The 17,414-nt window shown below is 37.7% G+C and overlaps 1 protein-coding gene across 8 annotated transcripts in view; it reads right to left on the reverse strand.

The window, feature by feature from the left end:
• The window catches only part of BMPR1B (bone morphogenetic protein receptor, type IB), a 219,215-nt gene that overhangs the window by 98,867 nt on the left and 102,934 nt on the right, over window positions 1-17,414 (reverse strand). The window contains exon 1 of one of the 8 annotated variants that reach the window (XM_005880660.2): window positions 10,794-11,014. The exons of 6 other annotated variants lie outside the window; for them this stretch is intronic. In XM_005880660.2, coding sequence (XP_005880722.1) covers window positions 10,794-10,806 — 13 coding nt within the window. In that variant the 5' untranslated portion in view covers window positions 10,807-11,014. Of the gene's footprint in view, window positions 1-10,793; window positions 11,015-17,414 lie in introns of those variants that run through there. One more of the 8 variants, XM_005880653.2, reaches the window with a different exon arrangement.

Here is a 17,414-nt window from a genome sequence, read left to right on the forward strand (position 1 = left end):
TCAGAGAGTTCATTATTTTGCCAATCTGTTAACTAAAACTCTGTAGTTTATATTATTTTAACTTGCATTTCTCTATTTAGTTAGCTTTTCCCTCTATATTTCCATTTTATTCTCTATGAATGATTGCTCATGCCTCCTGCCACTTTTTTTTGTATTTTTTCATTTTTGAAGACATTCTTTACATACAACTAATAGTAGTAATTTCTCAGTTACGTGTCTTACAACATGCTTCAAAGTGTCTTATTTGTGATTTACTTTGTTGAACTATTATTAAATTTACTGTTAAGAAATTATAAAATATTTTTTGTTTTGAGTTTTTTACATCTGTTTTTTTTTAATTGATTTTTTACAGAGAGGAAGGGAGAGGAATAGAGAGTTAGAAACATCGGTCAATTGCCTCCTGCACACTCCCTACTGGGGATGTGCCCGCACCAAGGTACATGCCCTTGACCAGAATCGAACTTGGGACCCTTGAGTCCACAGGCTGATGCTCTATCCACTGAGCCAAACCGGTTAGGGCTTTTACATCTGTTTTTAAATGTTAAGTGATACAAACATTCTCGTCTAAGAGATGTTGTACTGTATACATGCTAATGGAATGGACACAAGGACCAGGTATCTTAAGTTGAATCTAGACCAGTGGTTCTCAACCTTCTGGCCCTTTAAATACAGTTCTTCATGTTGTGACCCAACCATAAAATTATTTTCGTTGATACTTCATAACTGTAATGTTGCTACTATTATGAATCATAACGTAAATATCTGATATGCAGGATGGTCTTAGGCGACCCCTGTGAAAGGGTCGTTCGACTGCCAAAGGGGTCGCGACCTACAGGTTGAGAACCGCTGATCTAGACTCTACTACGTATTAATTTGTAATCTGAAGCTAATTATTTAACTTCTCTGAACCCATTTCTCATTTAAAAAATGGGGCTAATAATGGCACCTATCTCATATTGTATGGAATGCTAATGAGTTAAAATATGTGAAGTGATTAGATCAATACCTGGAACATTAGCTATTATTATTTTCTTAACATTTTCAATGTTTGAATTTTACACTTAGTTTTCTAATATACTTGGAGCTGATTTTTATACATGGTATAAGGCGAGCTTTTCAGATAGTCTACCTGTCCCCAGTGATCTTCAATGTCCCCTTTTACACATACTGTTCCCATATACATGACTCTCTATTATGTTCCATTGGTCTATTTCTACCATAAGTCATAACCACACTATTGTAATTACTATAGCTATAAAACTTGTAAACCATATATGTTTTTATATGAAGAAGAGCAGGTATCCCTACCTTGCTCTGTGTTTAATATCTACAAATGCAGTCGTTCACAAATTAACAGATAAGAATGCTGACATTTGCATCTTTGGATTCGTGAATTATAAAATCACAAATGACATATGCCAGTTATTATCTATGAAATGATTAATATCTATACGAACTATATATAAGAATGGCACTTTTTCTGCCCAGCCGCCATGGCTCAGTGGTTGAGCATCAATCTATAAACCAAGAGGTCACGGTTCAATTCCTGGTCAGGGCACATGCCCAGTGGGGGCGTGCAGGAGGCAGCCGATCAATGATTCCCTCTCATCATTGATGTTTCTCTCTCTCTCCCCTTGTCCCTTCCTCTCTGAAATCAATAAAAATATATTTTAAAAAATAAATGCCACTTTTCTACCCCTAGACCTTTTCAATTATTTTGTAAATAATAAGGTTATGATTCACTGAAAGCCATAGGAATAAAAAAAAAACAATCTAGACTGAGAAGTAAAATTAATATTAGAGAACTTTTGGGGGGTGATTTTGCTCCAAGTATCCTGCAGATACAAAAAGATGATATGAAATCCTCAACAGATCTTTAACACCCCTTAAGTAGCAAAGATAAGAACCAAACCAAAGCCACAGAACAAAAGACCAAGTATTCTCATTCAGTTTGCAAAAGCCACAGTCTGGATTCACGGTTACTACAGAAATAGTCAAAGGAGAGGAAGAAAAATTATGATCAACAGTACAGAGATTTTACCTGGTAAAGACAGCTCATCAATTATTCTAAAACATTCTATAGCAACTGCCCAAACCGTTAAATCCAATGTGTAAATCTAAAGGATCTCAGTATAAGTGATACCCTACAATGGAAAGGAACAATAACCTTGTAATTTTAGCACAAAGAAATAAACCTGTAGAGGTGTTGGCACTCACTCTCAAAGTATAAAGCTGCAGATCACATTTCTTGTTTGCAGTCATAGCAACATAGGATATTTTGCAAATAGTCTCTTCAACTTAACATTTACAAGAAAACTTAGGAAGAGGAAAAAGATAAGTATCCTCCATTGTTGCATGCAGAATGCAAATGTTTTTCCTAGAAAACAACTCCGATGTGTTCCTAACTTAATCTTCTCCTCACGTCAGATGCTAAGATAATGTGGCTCAGAAAAAAAAAATTAAGTTGCATTCCCTTGAGCACCAAATTATGATAGCCTAAATGTGGTTGAATATAGAGTACTTTTTACAAACTAGTATGTATTAGAATAAATAGGAAAACCAAAACAGAAATTATGAGCTCTGAGCTTTATTCATATACTGGATTATTTATTCCTGGTGGTGGAGATGTGTGTTTTTGCAATCTCTCTCTTAAATAGCATGTTTATGTGCAAAGACTTTGTTCTGACTTTCTAAATGCTCAGCATAAATAGCAATTCTGAAGTCAAATTTAAATGTCATTCCTCAAAGAACAAAAACTAAAACTCTGGAATCCCAAGTACTGGTTCTGGCTCTAGAAGTAATAGTGAGACTTTAGGTAAGTCATCTAACAACTTTTAAAAATGAGAAAACACAAGTAGATCATTAAAGTTAACTCGGTCTTTTAAGTAGAAGTGCGGGTGCCAGTGGCATATATTCCTACTGGGTTTACATTAGGTTGTGTAGATGTTTGTTTATATAATGGCACTTTATTTCCAGTTAAAAGAAACCTCTAGCTCCATCATCCCACACACAAACTACTTCCGTTTTTACTTAAAAGGAAATTCCTTTTCAAGGTTCACAGTACATTAGAGACAGCTGCATTTTAGAGCTTCCTCCAGAAACTTTAAAAAGCTGCAGATATAGCCCATGAATGACATGGATCATGGAACAAGACAGTCCCAAGTGAACCCTCTTAATGGCATGGGGTGTATGTGTGGGTGTATGTGTTTGTGTTTATTTTAAATCAAGCCCCTGAAGGAACGCAGGAGTTCCCTAAAGTGACTACGTTGAGTGCAAATTTCCAAAGAAAGACAAGGTAAAAAGCACATTTCTAGTTAATGATATTGTAGCAACAGACCTTCCAAAAAGGCAATCCTCACACAAACCACACATTCTCTGCATATATTTCCATATTGCCCTGGACCTCACAGTGTTTATCTGGAAAACTCAATTCTGGACTCAGAACCAGCAAAACAAGAATGATAAACTGGAGTAGGAAGGATTCTGGCACAGAGCATTTCCAGCAGAAGCAGAGAGTTATAACTTGGTTTATTTCCAGAACAGTCCCCAAAATGGCATAAACAGCTACAAAGACAAACTATTTTCTTTTTTTAAATGTAACTTTTTTATTTATATCTGGAAAATATGGGGGGAAATTATAGCTTAATATTGAAACAGTAGTCCTCTAAGAATTTTTAAGACACAGTAATATTTAATAACCAGTGAAAGTTATGGAATTGTAGTTTAATAAAGTTATAATATGTTTTGAGATAATAGAAGATGCATTCATAAGCAAACTATTTTCATTGGGAATAACATGTTGAATGTAACTGGAGGTGGTATAAGGCTTAGGGGCATCCAAATGACAATAGGATGCTTTCTGGGGGGTAGTTCACAGAGTTAAACTCTGAAAAAAATTCCAGGAGCCTATCAGGTATCCAATGACTATAGAGATTATTTAATTAACATATCATAGAAAGAGGAAATTTGGGATTCTCATCTCTATTTCACTCTCCCAGAAATCCTTTAGTTCATACCTGGATTATTCCAAGTATATTAAGACTTAGTATCCCTTCTTCATTAATAGGGGCAATCTATAATAATAAAAAGGTAATATGCTAATTAGACCAGACATCCTTCTGGACAAAGCCAGGGCCAGAGTGAAGCCCAGGTCTCAGGTGCCTGCCAGGAGCCAGAGGGAAGCCGGTGCCAGCAGCCAGGAGAAGGAAGGCCTACTCTTGCATGAATGTCATGCATCAGGCCTCTAGTCTATATATATATAAAACCCTAATATGCAAATAGACTGAATGACGGAACAACCGAACAACCAGTCACTATAATGTGCGCTGACCACCAGGGGGCACGTGCGGAACATGGCAGGCAGGCATCGGCAGCAGGTGGCAGAGTGCAGAACATGGCAGGCATTGACCCCGGTGGGATGGTGGAGCAGGTGAGCGGGGGCGCCAGACCAAGGCAGGGCGCCAGTCGCTGTCATCAGGGTGAGCCTCCAGTGGTTACTGAAAATTCTTTGCTCCTGCGCGCCACGGTCCTGCCCCTGCCCGGCGCTTGCACCTGCTGCAGGCTCCAGCCCTGCTCACACCCACAGCCAGCGCCCAGTCTTGATCGCCCCTGAGGGCTTCTCCACCTTCACCTGCTCCTGAGGGGCGACTGGGGCAGCAGCCGCTGCTTGCACCCACTGCTGGCGCCAGCCCCAATCGCTCCACACCGGCAGCATATGGGAGCAGTGGTGGCAGCGGAGTGGGGCTGCAGGCAGACAGGACACCAGAGTCCGTGGCGGGAGGGGTTGGGTGGGGGCGTGGAGGATAGGCTGAGACCTGCCCGTGCCCACCACAGCCTCTCGGCCCACAGTTCCTTTTAAGGTGCACAAATTCATGCACTGGGCCCCTAGTATTTTAATAGTGCCAGGACTCTTTTATTAAACAATAGGCCATACTAATGTAATATTTTATGAAAGATATTCTAAATTACATAGGTAATTTATTCTTGAAATCAATTCCTATTTCTTTGAAATACATGATAATAAAATAGGTTCTTCTCTTGGTCAGAAAAGAAGAGGGAAGGGGTATAGCTTTTGTCTGTAGGTAAAGAATGAACTGAAATGTATTAACTGTAATCTGGGGTGAACCAAATCCCTTAGAGAGGGGGCAGCTTAATCAACTGCAGCTTTCTGGGCTCAGCTCCCAAATATCTGGTTTAGTAGATTTGGGGTGAGGTACAGGAAAGTGCATCTTAAAAATGACCTACAGTGATTCTGATGTAGGAAATACATTGAAGCAGGACGTGAGGGAAACTGTGGACTCCTTGTTTCTCAAATGGATGGATGATACTGATCGCACACGCTCTCAGGCTGCTTCCTTTGCGACAGCCACTGCAGCGAGCCGGCAGCCAGTGCTCCTGCAACATCTGCAGAAAAGCCTCATGTCACCTGACCCTGAATTCAGGACTCTTCTGCCACACTGCCCCAAGCTGCCACAAAGAAAACACATTGGCCAACTGCTATATTATTGTTGGCAAGCACCGAAATTTGCTCAAAACCTTTACAAATGAAACCCAGCTGCTTAAGCTCAATACCAGATGTCTTCTACAATGTGTGGCTTTGATAGATTAAATTGGGCATAAGAAAGAGATGAAATATATGAAAATTGAATTTGCAAGATGTTTGTCATTAAGTCTGTTCAACAACAAAAAAAAAGACAGAAAATATATTTTTCACTCTAAGAGGTAAACTAGAATAGATTAATAATATTCATAACAGCTACTAAAATGCATGTTGCGAATAAACTGCTTAGTATATATTCATAAAATCCAGACCAAAACCAAATATCCAGAAATGCCCATTGGAAGAAAAAGTCATATGTCTGTGAAACCACATGATTTAGCAAGAGGGTCCTTTTCCTTTAGACCCCTCCTCCAATTTGAACAAGTTTTCACTCAGGGCATAGGAAATCAAGTAGGAAATATTTAGTGATATTCCCTGATTTCAATAAGCTGTAATAAGCCTATGAAAACAAATATATAAGAAACATATGTGTGTGGCTACGTATAATATGTATAGGAATGTGTGGAAGTAAAAAGGCAATTTGTTTAGCAACCTCAATTAGATGGCATCGTCCCTTCTGTTACCATGTCACGATGGAACTCCTGTTGTTTTCCAGGTCACTGCACAATCCTCAACTGCTCAGCTGATTTCAGAGCCTACGTGAAGCTCAGAGACCACTCAAATATTCCTCCAAAGAGCTGCTGCCATTCCCTCACTCAAACGAGCTAAGAGTTCATGGGAAAATACAACATATTACTCTTATAACACTAACCTTAAAAAAAAAGAAACATAAAAAGACTTTGTAATGGAATTTGAAAACAATACTCAATTGACTATATTAACTTTAACCAAGACAAACAGTCAGTTGGGATTGAGACCCATAAAAAGGTGCATAATCATTAAAACTATATACATCTAGAATTGGCAGATTTTTTCAGATTTGAAAAACAATGTTGCCTTCGTTTTCCTTAAAGAGAAACCAAAATGAAGCTAAGCACTTCAGCAAAGGCATAGTTTGATCACAAATATTCCTACAAACATGACAGAAAGATGACTTCATGCAGAGTTTGCAAAACAAACCTGGCCTCGGCTGTTCTGAAGCTGCACGCTATTGGCCTTGGCGTACCTTATACTTCAAAGAAAACAGAAAAACTTTAAGATGCCTTGTGATATCCAATTGTCTCACATTTGGCTGATATCGCATCAGTGCAGTTCCCACATCACAGAAGTTGAATGATTGATGCCCAAGCGATGCAAGTCACTATTTCCTTACATGTAAAACTCCCATAAAAATTGTGAAGATACCAAGATGAATTTGGGAACATTATGTACCACAGGATACTGTCAGGCAGTAAAAACCTATGAACTAAAGCCAGTTTTCTGCACATACTCATGAGATTTTTTTAAAAAGCTGGATGTGTACAGTAATTTTACTCTGGACCCCAGGAGGGGTCAAAAAACAGTTTCAGATATTAATTTCCAAGAATCAAATGAAAGATGTACATACACAGCTAGTCTCAAACAGTTTAGCCACTTTCCTCCCAGGTAAATTACCGCAGAGATCAAATTTCTTACATCTGTGATGTTCACCACCACTTGCAGCTATTACCGATTAATAGGCTGAGGTTAATTGTTGAAAGTGCCACATAATAGCTATAGAAGAAAATATTTTAAACACAGAACTGCATTTATGCATTTAACAGCTGTGCTGGTCTAACAGTTCAGATTTTCACTGTATTTTGCCATATGGTAACACAGATCATTTTTCACTTAAAATATTACAAAAAACGGATGCCCTATAGCAATATTTACGATTCTAATTTTGAAACTACACATTCACAGCTATGTTTGTTATCCTCCTGTTATAGCATTCCTTATTTGCCTTAGTCCTACTTAAAATCTTTAATAACACTTATTTTTCTGAATTTAAATTAGTGTTAACCAGGTCAAACACAAATATTGCAATAGGAAATCTATGGAATATGACCTGGCAATGAAGAGGCAGGATGTAAAATCTAGGTTATATAAAAATGTAAGAACCATAAAGATGGAGAGCTATTTTTATTCATTGGATTTGGGGATTTTATGTATTTAAAAAGATCTGATTCCTACTTCCTATCTCACCTATTTTTTCTATAAGTCTTTATTGGCATAGAATTAGTCCCAATCTAAAGAAAAAAGAAAGCTGGCTGCCAATTTTGATCTTTATCTGATTGCTATAATAATTTACTACCATGATTTTAAGGGGGAAAAACATTGTAGAAATGTTCACATATACATTTAACAGAAAGCTAAATAAATATCTCACCTTTTTAAATTCCAGAACAGGAGGCCCATCCATGTCAGGAAGGGCACATTATTGCGACCAATGTGTTAAAAAAACAAACAGAAAGAGTCCTTTAGTTTTTAGGTCTCTCAACCCATCATATTTACATCCTCACTAAATTCCTTCAGCAGAACTAAGAAGACTGGTAGTGACCAAAATGATGCTTTAATACTGCTTGCACATTGCACTATATTTACTATAATTGCCCGTAATTCCCTTCTGTGTTTGGAAAAGTAAGAAGCAGGGTAGTACATTTTAAGTAGAAATGAGAACTACAAATTTTCACCATTACAGTTCATGTTTTCACTTTTAAACAAGACGGCAATTCTCCATCCCACAATCCCTACCTTTAAAAAATGCATTTCTGAAGCAATCACAATGTACCAATATACAAAACACGTTGTTCAAAGCATCTACCAAGGTGTACCCTTGCTTCCTTTTTTCTAAGCCTGTGTCTCCTCAAGTAAAACATTGAAGATAAGATGTAAGCAGTGATAAGATTTAGGCAGATGAATCACCCCGCACACAGGTCACCCCAGCTACTCTGTTCCAAGTGGGAAGAGTTCCTTCCACTTACTGTGACTTGGCACTAGTGTACATATTTCTTCCATATAGAACTTTTAGGTTTCCATAAATCTACTTAAAAAAAATTATTAGCCTGAGCCTCATATTCTCCAAATGTCTAAAGTTATCATTTTTAAACATAATTACTTTAAATATGGAACTAAGGTCAGAATATTAATCTTGGCTTTGTCATTAACTTAAGAGTCATAACCACATCATCTGTCTGTGCTCCTTATTTATCTATTTCTGTGATCATCACTCTCTCTGAAGTATATGCAGAAGTAATGATTGCAAAGCATTACAAGATGTCAATGAATATTTGACTTTGAGAGTTAAAGTTGTTTAGTTTTGGTTAAACTCATGGTCTCTGCTTATAGCACATTCTTTCGTCATGAGAGAAAAATCATAAGAACCATGAAGCTTATTTTTTTTATAAAAAGTTATAGGTACAGAAATTCCCCCCCCCCAAAAAAAATTAAAAGTTCATTGTTGACAAAGGTAGGAATACAAATTGAGATTCAATATGTTAATAATACTAAAATAAGCTATGGGATTCTTTTGAAATTGTATCTCAATTTACATTTCCAGCTTGGTTGTCTCCTATTCCTGCATAAATTAATATTATTAATAATGATACTAATCATATGTTCCAGATACTATTCTAAGTGCTTTATGTGTGTGTACTAATTTAGTAATCAAATCAACCCTATGGCAAATATTATTATCCCCATTTTACAGCTGAGAAATTTGAGAAAATAATAAGATACCTCATTCGAGTTTACACATGTAATAAGTGGTAGAGCTAAGACTCAAACCCAGGCATCCTGGGCCCAGGGTTCATATTCTTAACCACTATGCTACAGAATAAATTAGTAGAAACATACACGCACACACAAATACACACATGAAAGTGCCCTGGACAAGGAGCCAAAAGGCTCTGTTACCTGGAGGGAAGCAACTCCCTTACTGGAAAAGTAAGCAGCTATCCATTATTTTCAGGTCTATTCTAAGCCTAAGTTTTATGATTCGAAGATTCGGTCTTTAGCATATGGCCTCTTTGCTCTTTATTGACATATCTCAATAATGAACTAGATATGCATATGTTTCAAGGAAAATGCTAAAAGAAAGTGAAAAGTTACCTCAGGCAATCAAGAAATAGGATAGCATGAATATAGGAATAAGAATTTCACCTCACATACATCATGCTTGAGCTTCTTGAAACACTCTTAAGAAATATTTACCCTGAGGTCTTTCTAGTCTTCTACAAGGTATCAGATAATAACAATTTTTGGAAAATAAACTATCAAACCAGGTAAATGAACTACCCATTGTTCCTTCAGATAAATACACAAAACTCCTTTGAACTACATTTATCTAGATCAGAAATTAGAAGCATCGCCCATAGCCAAGCCATAAAATACAATATTGCAATAGTGCCATGGAGTACTTTGAGATTATGAAAACAATCTTATAAGTGCCAATCAAAAGTACATGCCAATTGATAATACACACTTTTAAATAAATAGTATTGCCAATTGGTTCTGTAAAATGCATTCGCAAGCACATGAGGTTGAACTCTCAATGTATTTTGATCTCATACATGTTCCCTTTGTCCCCCGGCTTAATTTTATAAAGCCATTTTCTCTTTATTTCCAACCTTGCAATGACTTCCTCCTTGCAAATCACTATCACAGAGAGTTGTTTCATGTTCATTAAGTCGCCTTTCTTCTAACTTGAAAATACTTCACCTACTCTTATAATTACTCTTTTATTTTTAAAAAAATTGTGCTACCCTTTAGTCAATTTTATACAAAAATAATTCTTCTGGACTAAATGATCACTAAGCAAACCCTGTTCTTAAATGTGCATAAATTCTGACATATTCACAAATTATAATTACTGCCATTATAAAACTAGAGATTTACTCCATGCATCCATATAAAAATTCAAACAAACTTCAAAGTTAATTAGCTAATCTATAAAAAATCTAACTGTATTCAACTTAAAATGATCAAAACAAAGTTTATTAGTGTTATTTTCTTAAATTCTCCCCCATATAAGCTGTGACAGTATGCTGACAATCATCTTTATAATCAAAGTTCCAAAGTGGGCTGCACTTTTTTCTTAATTGCTAGAGAAAACAGAAACTTTGAGTCACTTTAAAATTATTTGAATACCCTACCTAGAAAGCTTTGCCCTCACAGAGAAACTAGTTAAATTACAGAGCAGTTGGAGGATGGGGTTTGAAAACCTTTCGCCATTCAACTTCTGCCCTGAACTTTCCGTTCTGTGATAAGAGCCACAACAGCAGACATTCACGGAGGCCCCTGTCAGCACTGTCCTGTGGGGCACTGGTCCTCTTACCCCTCGTGTGCATAGACAGAAGGATGAGCAAGGCAATGTGAAGCTGCCAGGGTAGTTCTTCCAGCCAACCCACTGCGGCAGGAGAGCAGTGAGTGCGACCTGCCTGGTGGAAGCCTCCTGTTTCTCGCCTTCCCTTCTTTCCCTGAGACGCCTCTGCTGCCACCCTCGTCAGAGCTGCAGGCAAGCCTGCCAGCAAGCCCGAGACAGGACCGCGAAAGACAAGCCTGTTACAGACTGGTGCTGTCACCACAGAGGCTTCCACTGATCACCTCGTGGGGAGGACAACAAAGGGCGGTGAGGACCCCGAGCAGGACTGTTTTCTTAAGAAAAGCGCCTGACCCAGCTGCCCACACAGGGGCCAGCACAGGCAGGCACCTCCCTCTGCCCTGGCCATGCCAAATCCCCCAGATCTCTGGGGCAGGGAGGAAGGGATTCCAAAGCATCGCACACCTACACTTTACTGTCATGAAAGAAACGAGGTCTTTGCTCAAGGGTTTCTCTCTGCTGACATTGTTCACTGGGAATTGGAGAAAGGCAAGGAGAAAAAAATGTGGTTGTTTTCTAATGAAGTAATAGAAATATTGTAACCCATCAAGTGTCATGCTATGGCAGTGTTCTCACCCCGTATCTACATTTAAATAATGAAGCAAATGCCTATGAATCAGGTGCACAGATAGGAAGAAGGGCCACCTATAACACACATCCTTAATGAATACTTTAAGTTAAAATGTTTTAGTTAAGCTACTCATTAATCAATTAATTTAAGTGACTACAGTTTGAAGTTTCCTATGTAGAAAATAAGAACTACTGTGAAACTAACCACTTATTATGTAAATAAAACCACTGTAAGTTATTCAATATTTTATATTTTAAATGTAACTGTGCCTCAAGGTAAACAATGAACATTTTGTAAAATTTGATTTTCCATGATATTCTGATGACCTTTTTCAACACAAAAAAACTTCAAAAGGCTATTTGTTTTCTTTTTCTCTGAGAATTGACAATAATAAAAGAATAGCAAGAGATATAAATGAATTGCCAGTATGTGTAGGAACTGCAATGTGGCCACGGACAGGCATAAACAGAAGTTGTTATTAAGGATTCATGACTATGAGACCACAGACATACTGCAATGATTAATTCTAAGATGTCATCAGATGTATTTACTTAATATTTTAAGATTTATTACCTTGGAAAAACATCTCTGCCATCTTCTTTATTTTTAAGAGACACCCACACCCCTCCACGCACACATACTGCCATCTCCCAGCATTACCGTAGTAGCTGCCACTCAAATATATTCTCCAGCTTAGGGTAGCCCAACAATTGTTCTTAGTGACTTTACAAATACTGCTATCAACCCAACATCCAAACCTCCCACTTTTATGAGATGACATTTAACAGAAGCATGGCGATTTTAACCATGTAGGATATCTTGGAGTAGCCTACGCTTAAGAACCCACACATTTTGTATCTTACAGAAGTCATGCCACTTACACATCAGGAAAATGGAAGTGGGGTGGTGAACGAGGTTGTCTTTCAGTATCATTTATCCACATCCCTTTAAGCTAAGAAGGGAGATTGAGGCATACTAACATGAATCAGAGTGATGAGGAGCAGAGGGGTCACATGTGGGAAAAGCAGACAAAAATCAAGCAATAGGATCTCTTGTTCAAACTTCCTGTTTTGGGCTCAGAGCCACATCACAACATGGCTCCACTGCCAATTTGGAACCCAGCCTTGCTCTCTGGACGTGGAGCAAATGGCTGAAACATGGGACAGCTCCCACCGCTCACACTTCCCCAGTATGGGCATCCATACATGGTTCAAAGCATAAAGAGAGAATTGTTGGTCTCCTCCTGGAATCCTAATTCAGTTCTAAGCAATTCATATCAGCAACCCTTTCTGATTTTGTACTATGTGCTTTCTGAATAAATTTATAATACCACAGAAAAAGCAATATAAGCATTTTATATATACATAAGAGAACTAAGTAAAAAATGTCAGATGTTTTATGATGAAGATAAATTAATCATAAAGATGATAAATTCATCATGAATTCAATAAAGATGGGAAATCAGAGTAGGGGAAGGGTTAGACTAGGCCAAACACTGAAGGGACAGCTGGCTGCTGAAATATGAACTGAACTAATATAACTAATATATACAGACTAGAGGAGATGGGGAGGAGAGAACAAGAATTAGAGGTGAGATTAATATTTCATTTGTGCAACATCATGAGAAGAAAAATCTTACTGGAGCAGGCAGTTCCTATTAGTAAATGGTTGGAGGGAAAGCTGGACAGATGAGAACCAGATTGTGCAAGACTCTGAATTCAGGTTACAAGTTTGGACTATGTATTTGATAATAAATAAATATCGGAATTGATGATTTTTTTAAAGTTTTCAGATTTCAGCATATAGGATGGGCCTCTGAACTTAAACTTCCAACTATGTGAGATAAACTGAAAGTTAGATGAGAAGTGTGGGGAAAGGTCTCCACTGAGTCAGACGTTTTGTTAATACAGATTTCTTTCTTTCATTTACAATGCTAAGAAATTCAAGACCTATCCCTATTAATTCTTTCCATTTTGCCTATATGGTTTAACATATGCTGGGTGCCAACAATGTTCTATAAAATGCGTAATTAGGTTCCAGACAATGAGGCTCGAAAGATCTAATAAAACTGTTATAAGGTAGATCAGAAATCTGGCTTAGCAAGGCAATCCCAATTTGCTTATGATTCAGCATGCTCACCTTAAAGTACACACCAAATGAGGCTGCAAAGAAAGCTCTGAGACAATATTAAGAGAAAGGTCTCAATTTGAAAATATACACAAGAGAAAAACAAGGAAATATGAAAGGACGACTTCAGATCGCACTACCAATATGAATAGGACATGTCCTTGCTACATGTCACTGTAGAATTCTTACACAGACCCACTCATTATAGATTAATGGAGTCTGTGCTGTGGAGCAGAGAGAGCCTTGTACGCTATCTGTATAATCTTGGGCAAATTATTTAAACTCTGTTCTACAGTTTATTCATTACCTAACTGTGAAGATTTTATACGATTAAATAAGTAAATAAACAACAGTGCTCAGAAAAGAGAACATCAGAAAATGGTCAGCAATTTGCTGACAATTCTCACTACTCCCCTGCCTTCTGATAAAAATAATCCCACAAAACCCTGATTCGCAATAATGTTCTTTAATGTAACATTTACCAAATTGCTCCTTCCTGTCACAAACAATGTGAACACTAACGGATGCAAAGTGTTTCTGATGTTAAATCAAGTTTTTGAAGTTTTCAATAGCAAATATTTATTTAGTCAAGTTATTTGTATTTTATTCATTAAATGTTCACATAATTGAAGTAGAAGTACATGAAACAGTTGTAAATTACGCTATCTTTTTAACAATTTTGATTTGTGACTTATTTTCACAAACACCCCCCCAATCTCCTGATTTTTGTATTTATAGTTTTTAAACCGTATGAGGGATTGTGTCTAGTGAGGGGATATGAGAACATTACAGAGTAATGATGTGTGTGGAGTATGTGTGTGCTCTCAGGTGATTGTTTTGCTAAGAGTGTGAATTCAAGTGCAGCTCAGTGTTATCTTCAGCATAAAAACTGTATAGGTTTTTGCAAAGCAGGTAAGATTTTTTGTAGAAAAATACTTTTTTAAAAAAATGCAGGTTGTAACTTTTTGAGGGGCTACTATACAATTAGATTTAATGGCTTTTGATATTAAATGTTTCTAAAATTTACTGGTTAATTTCTTGACTTGTGTATGACAGCACAGCAAACTCATAGGAATTAGCATCAATAGTAAACTTTGGGTCTTTTAGAGTATTGAACAATGAGGTGAGTGTTGCTAATGTTATGTTATTTGGAACAACATCTACTTTTTAATTCAACCTCTGTTCAAACACACAGACTCCTAAAAATCTGTAATAAAATTATGTATATTCAAAAGAATAGTACTTGCTTTCCGGACAAAACTTACCCTGGAATGGGTGAAGGCAAACATACAATCAAACAATGACAGTGCAATACAGTTACTGCCTGCTATAGGGAAGGAACATGGGAAATCCAGTGGATAAACAAAGATTAACTCTGGGGGTGGGGAGTGGAGTTGTGGGGAACAGGCATCTGAACTAGGTCTTCAAAGATAAGAAGGAATTCACGGGGTGGAGGAAGGGCCAAGCAAGACTAAGCTAAGAGAACAGATAGCACAGACATTTAGGAGTAAGAAAAAGAGCAGTGTTTGCAGAGAACACAAGAGTCTGAGACTGGAGATGCCTACAGAGCAGCGACCTTAGGCTGGAAAAATCGAAGGGAGAAGTTGGGCTTCACCTGATTTGATTTGATCCTGCAGACAAGGAAGCAATGCCTTCATTTCTGAAGGAGGTATTTGCACATCGTGTGAACTGACTGCAACTACTTCTTGCAGCTGATTATATTTCAAAAGGAGCTAGGGAAGTGTTTGAGGTAAAATAAGAAATATTTTCCTTTTTATGTGAGAAAATGGAGCAATATCCTCATTATCCTTAACGAGAACATTGGGGTGAATGTTTTCTTTATTACTTGAACATCCCTGCTAATATTATTTAGATCAACATCTACTTTTTAATTAAACTTCTATTCAAACACACAGACACCTAAAAACAACAGCTAAGTCCTTCTTGCCATTGGAAGTTATAGATTTGAGGTCCTTACCATGCCGGAGTTTTGCACTAAATTTTTTTTCAAACTTCCATGCTCAGTGTGCCAAAAGTAGAAAAGTGCACTCGGAACGGTACAGAAAATTTCATTTTATTTTTTTGAATGTTGGCTATACACTTAACGTAACAATATAAAAAGTCACTCCATATGGGGGGTGGGGGGGAAGAGCACTAGAACTCAATTGCACAGAAACGTCTTTCCTGACTCTGGAGTTTATAAAGACCACAACTTCAGCCCGCTCTCAGGCTGCCTCCTGCCTCCTCGCCCCGTTCTCATTTGCAGCATTCCACATCGCTGGTCATTAACCACCCGAAGCTCCCTTCAGCTGCACAGTGAAAGCCCATCCCATCCCTACAAATAAACAATCCCTTCCTCCCTCCAGCGAGGGACACAGCATTCTGAGCACGTCTTCCCTCCGCTTTCATGGCTCTGCCAAGGTCCCCGTGAGTGGGAAGGGGTAAAAAGAGAGAGAAAATATCCCACAACTTGTCTGAAGCATGGAGAGAATGATTTGTGTTCTTTCTGACGGGATCGGACTGTCACTGCTGATCTGCTTTCAGGCCTAGATTACATGTGATCAGGGCTGACCTTCTTTAAGTATTCACACATTATGCACTCATGGAGAGCAGGCAGGACACAAAAGTCCTTCAGATGTTCTGGGCATCAATCAAGTGCACAGCATGGAACCTGCCAAACTTTTCTTCCATTTACTCAGGGAGAGGGAGGGGGGAGTCCAAGACAGACTTAATCAAGTTTAAAGCTATGCCACAGTATATTTGGGGAGACCATTGTTATTAAAAGGGTGCTGTTTGGGGAAAAAAATTCTCTATAGTTACCAGTGGCAACAAACAAAATTCACACACAAATATAAAGACATCCAGATTTCACCCCAAGCTTTCCAATATCAAAACTTTTACTTTAAACCAGGTCGCAGTGGCTTTAGAAGATTTTTCAAAACTAATTGTTCATTAAGTATATATTTCAAGAACTGAAAACATAATTTTTGTATAACAACCACACATCAAAGGTATCTTTTTTTGAAGAATTTATGAAAGCAATAGGGGAGATACATTTGTAAAATACTCTACACATATCTCAATACAAATTAAACACCAATCAATAGCATAAAACATTTTTCATCTAATATAAATATTATCATTATTAACAGTGTAGAGCCCCAGTATTATGGACTGGACATGACAATATCATGATATAGGCTTTCAATGTTGGTCTTTTAACTTTCCTACCCCCACCCCAACTCATTCAAAAGAACTGAGATAGCTTTAGAAAAAGAACAAATAAGCCTCAAACTATAATCTTCTAAAACACTGGAACACTGTGTACTAGGAGGGCATTATTTGGCCATCAGTGCACAGCCAAACTCATCAGAGCAAGATGCTTCATGGAATTTTATAATAGAGTATCTTAAATCTATGACACTATCACTTACCTGGAGATTGCAGAGTTCTTTTTAAAAGATCATTCAGACCATGAATATAACAAGGACAGGCACAGCCTGCATACGATATAAGCAGACTATACTCAAAAAGCAATTAACATTAAAGAATAGGAAGAGACATAAAGGCCACTTGCGTGATTAAACTACCAATGAAAATTAACTCAGTTAATTTGCTAAGATAAGCTCTACAGTTAAAAACCAAAGCAACAGACACTTTTCGAAAGAGGACATACAGAAGGCCCAGAGACAAATGAAAACATGCTCAAAGTCACTAATCATTTGAGAGATGCAAATCAAAACAACAATGAGGTACCATCTCACACCTGTCAGAATGGCTATCATCAACAAATCAACAAACAACAAGTGCTGGCTGGCGAGGCAGAGAAAAGGAACACTCATGCACTGCTGGTGGGAATGCAGACTGGTGCAGCCACT

This window comes from Myotis brandtii, unplaced genomic scaffold (assembly GCF_000412655.1).
Source record: "Myotis brandtii unplaced genomic scaffold, ASM41265v1 scaffold645, whole genome shotgun sequence".
In the NCBI taxonomy this organism is placed as follows: domain Eukaryota; kingdom Metazoa; phylum Chordata; class Mammalia; order Chiroptera; family Vespertilionidae; genus Myotis; species Myotis brandtii.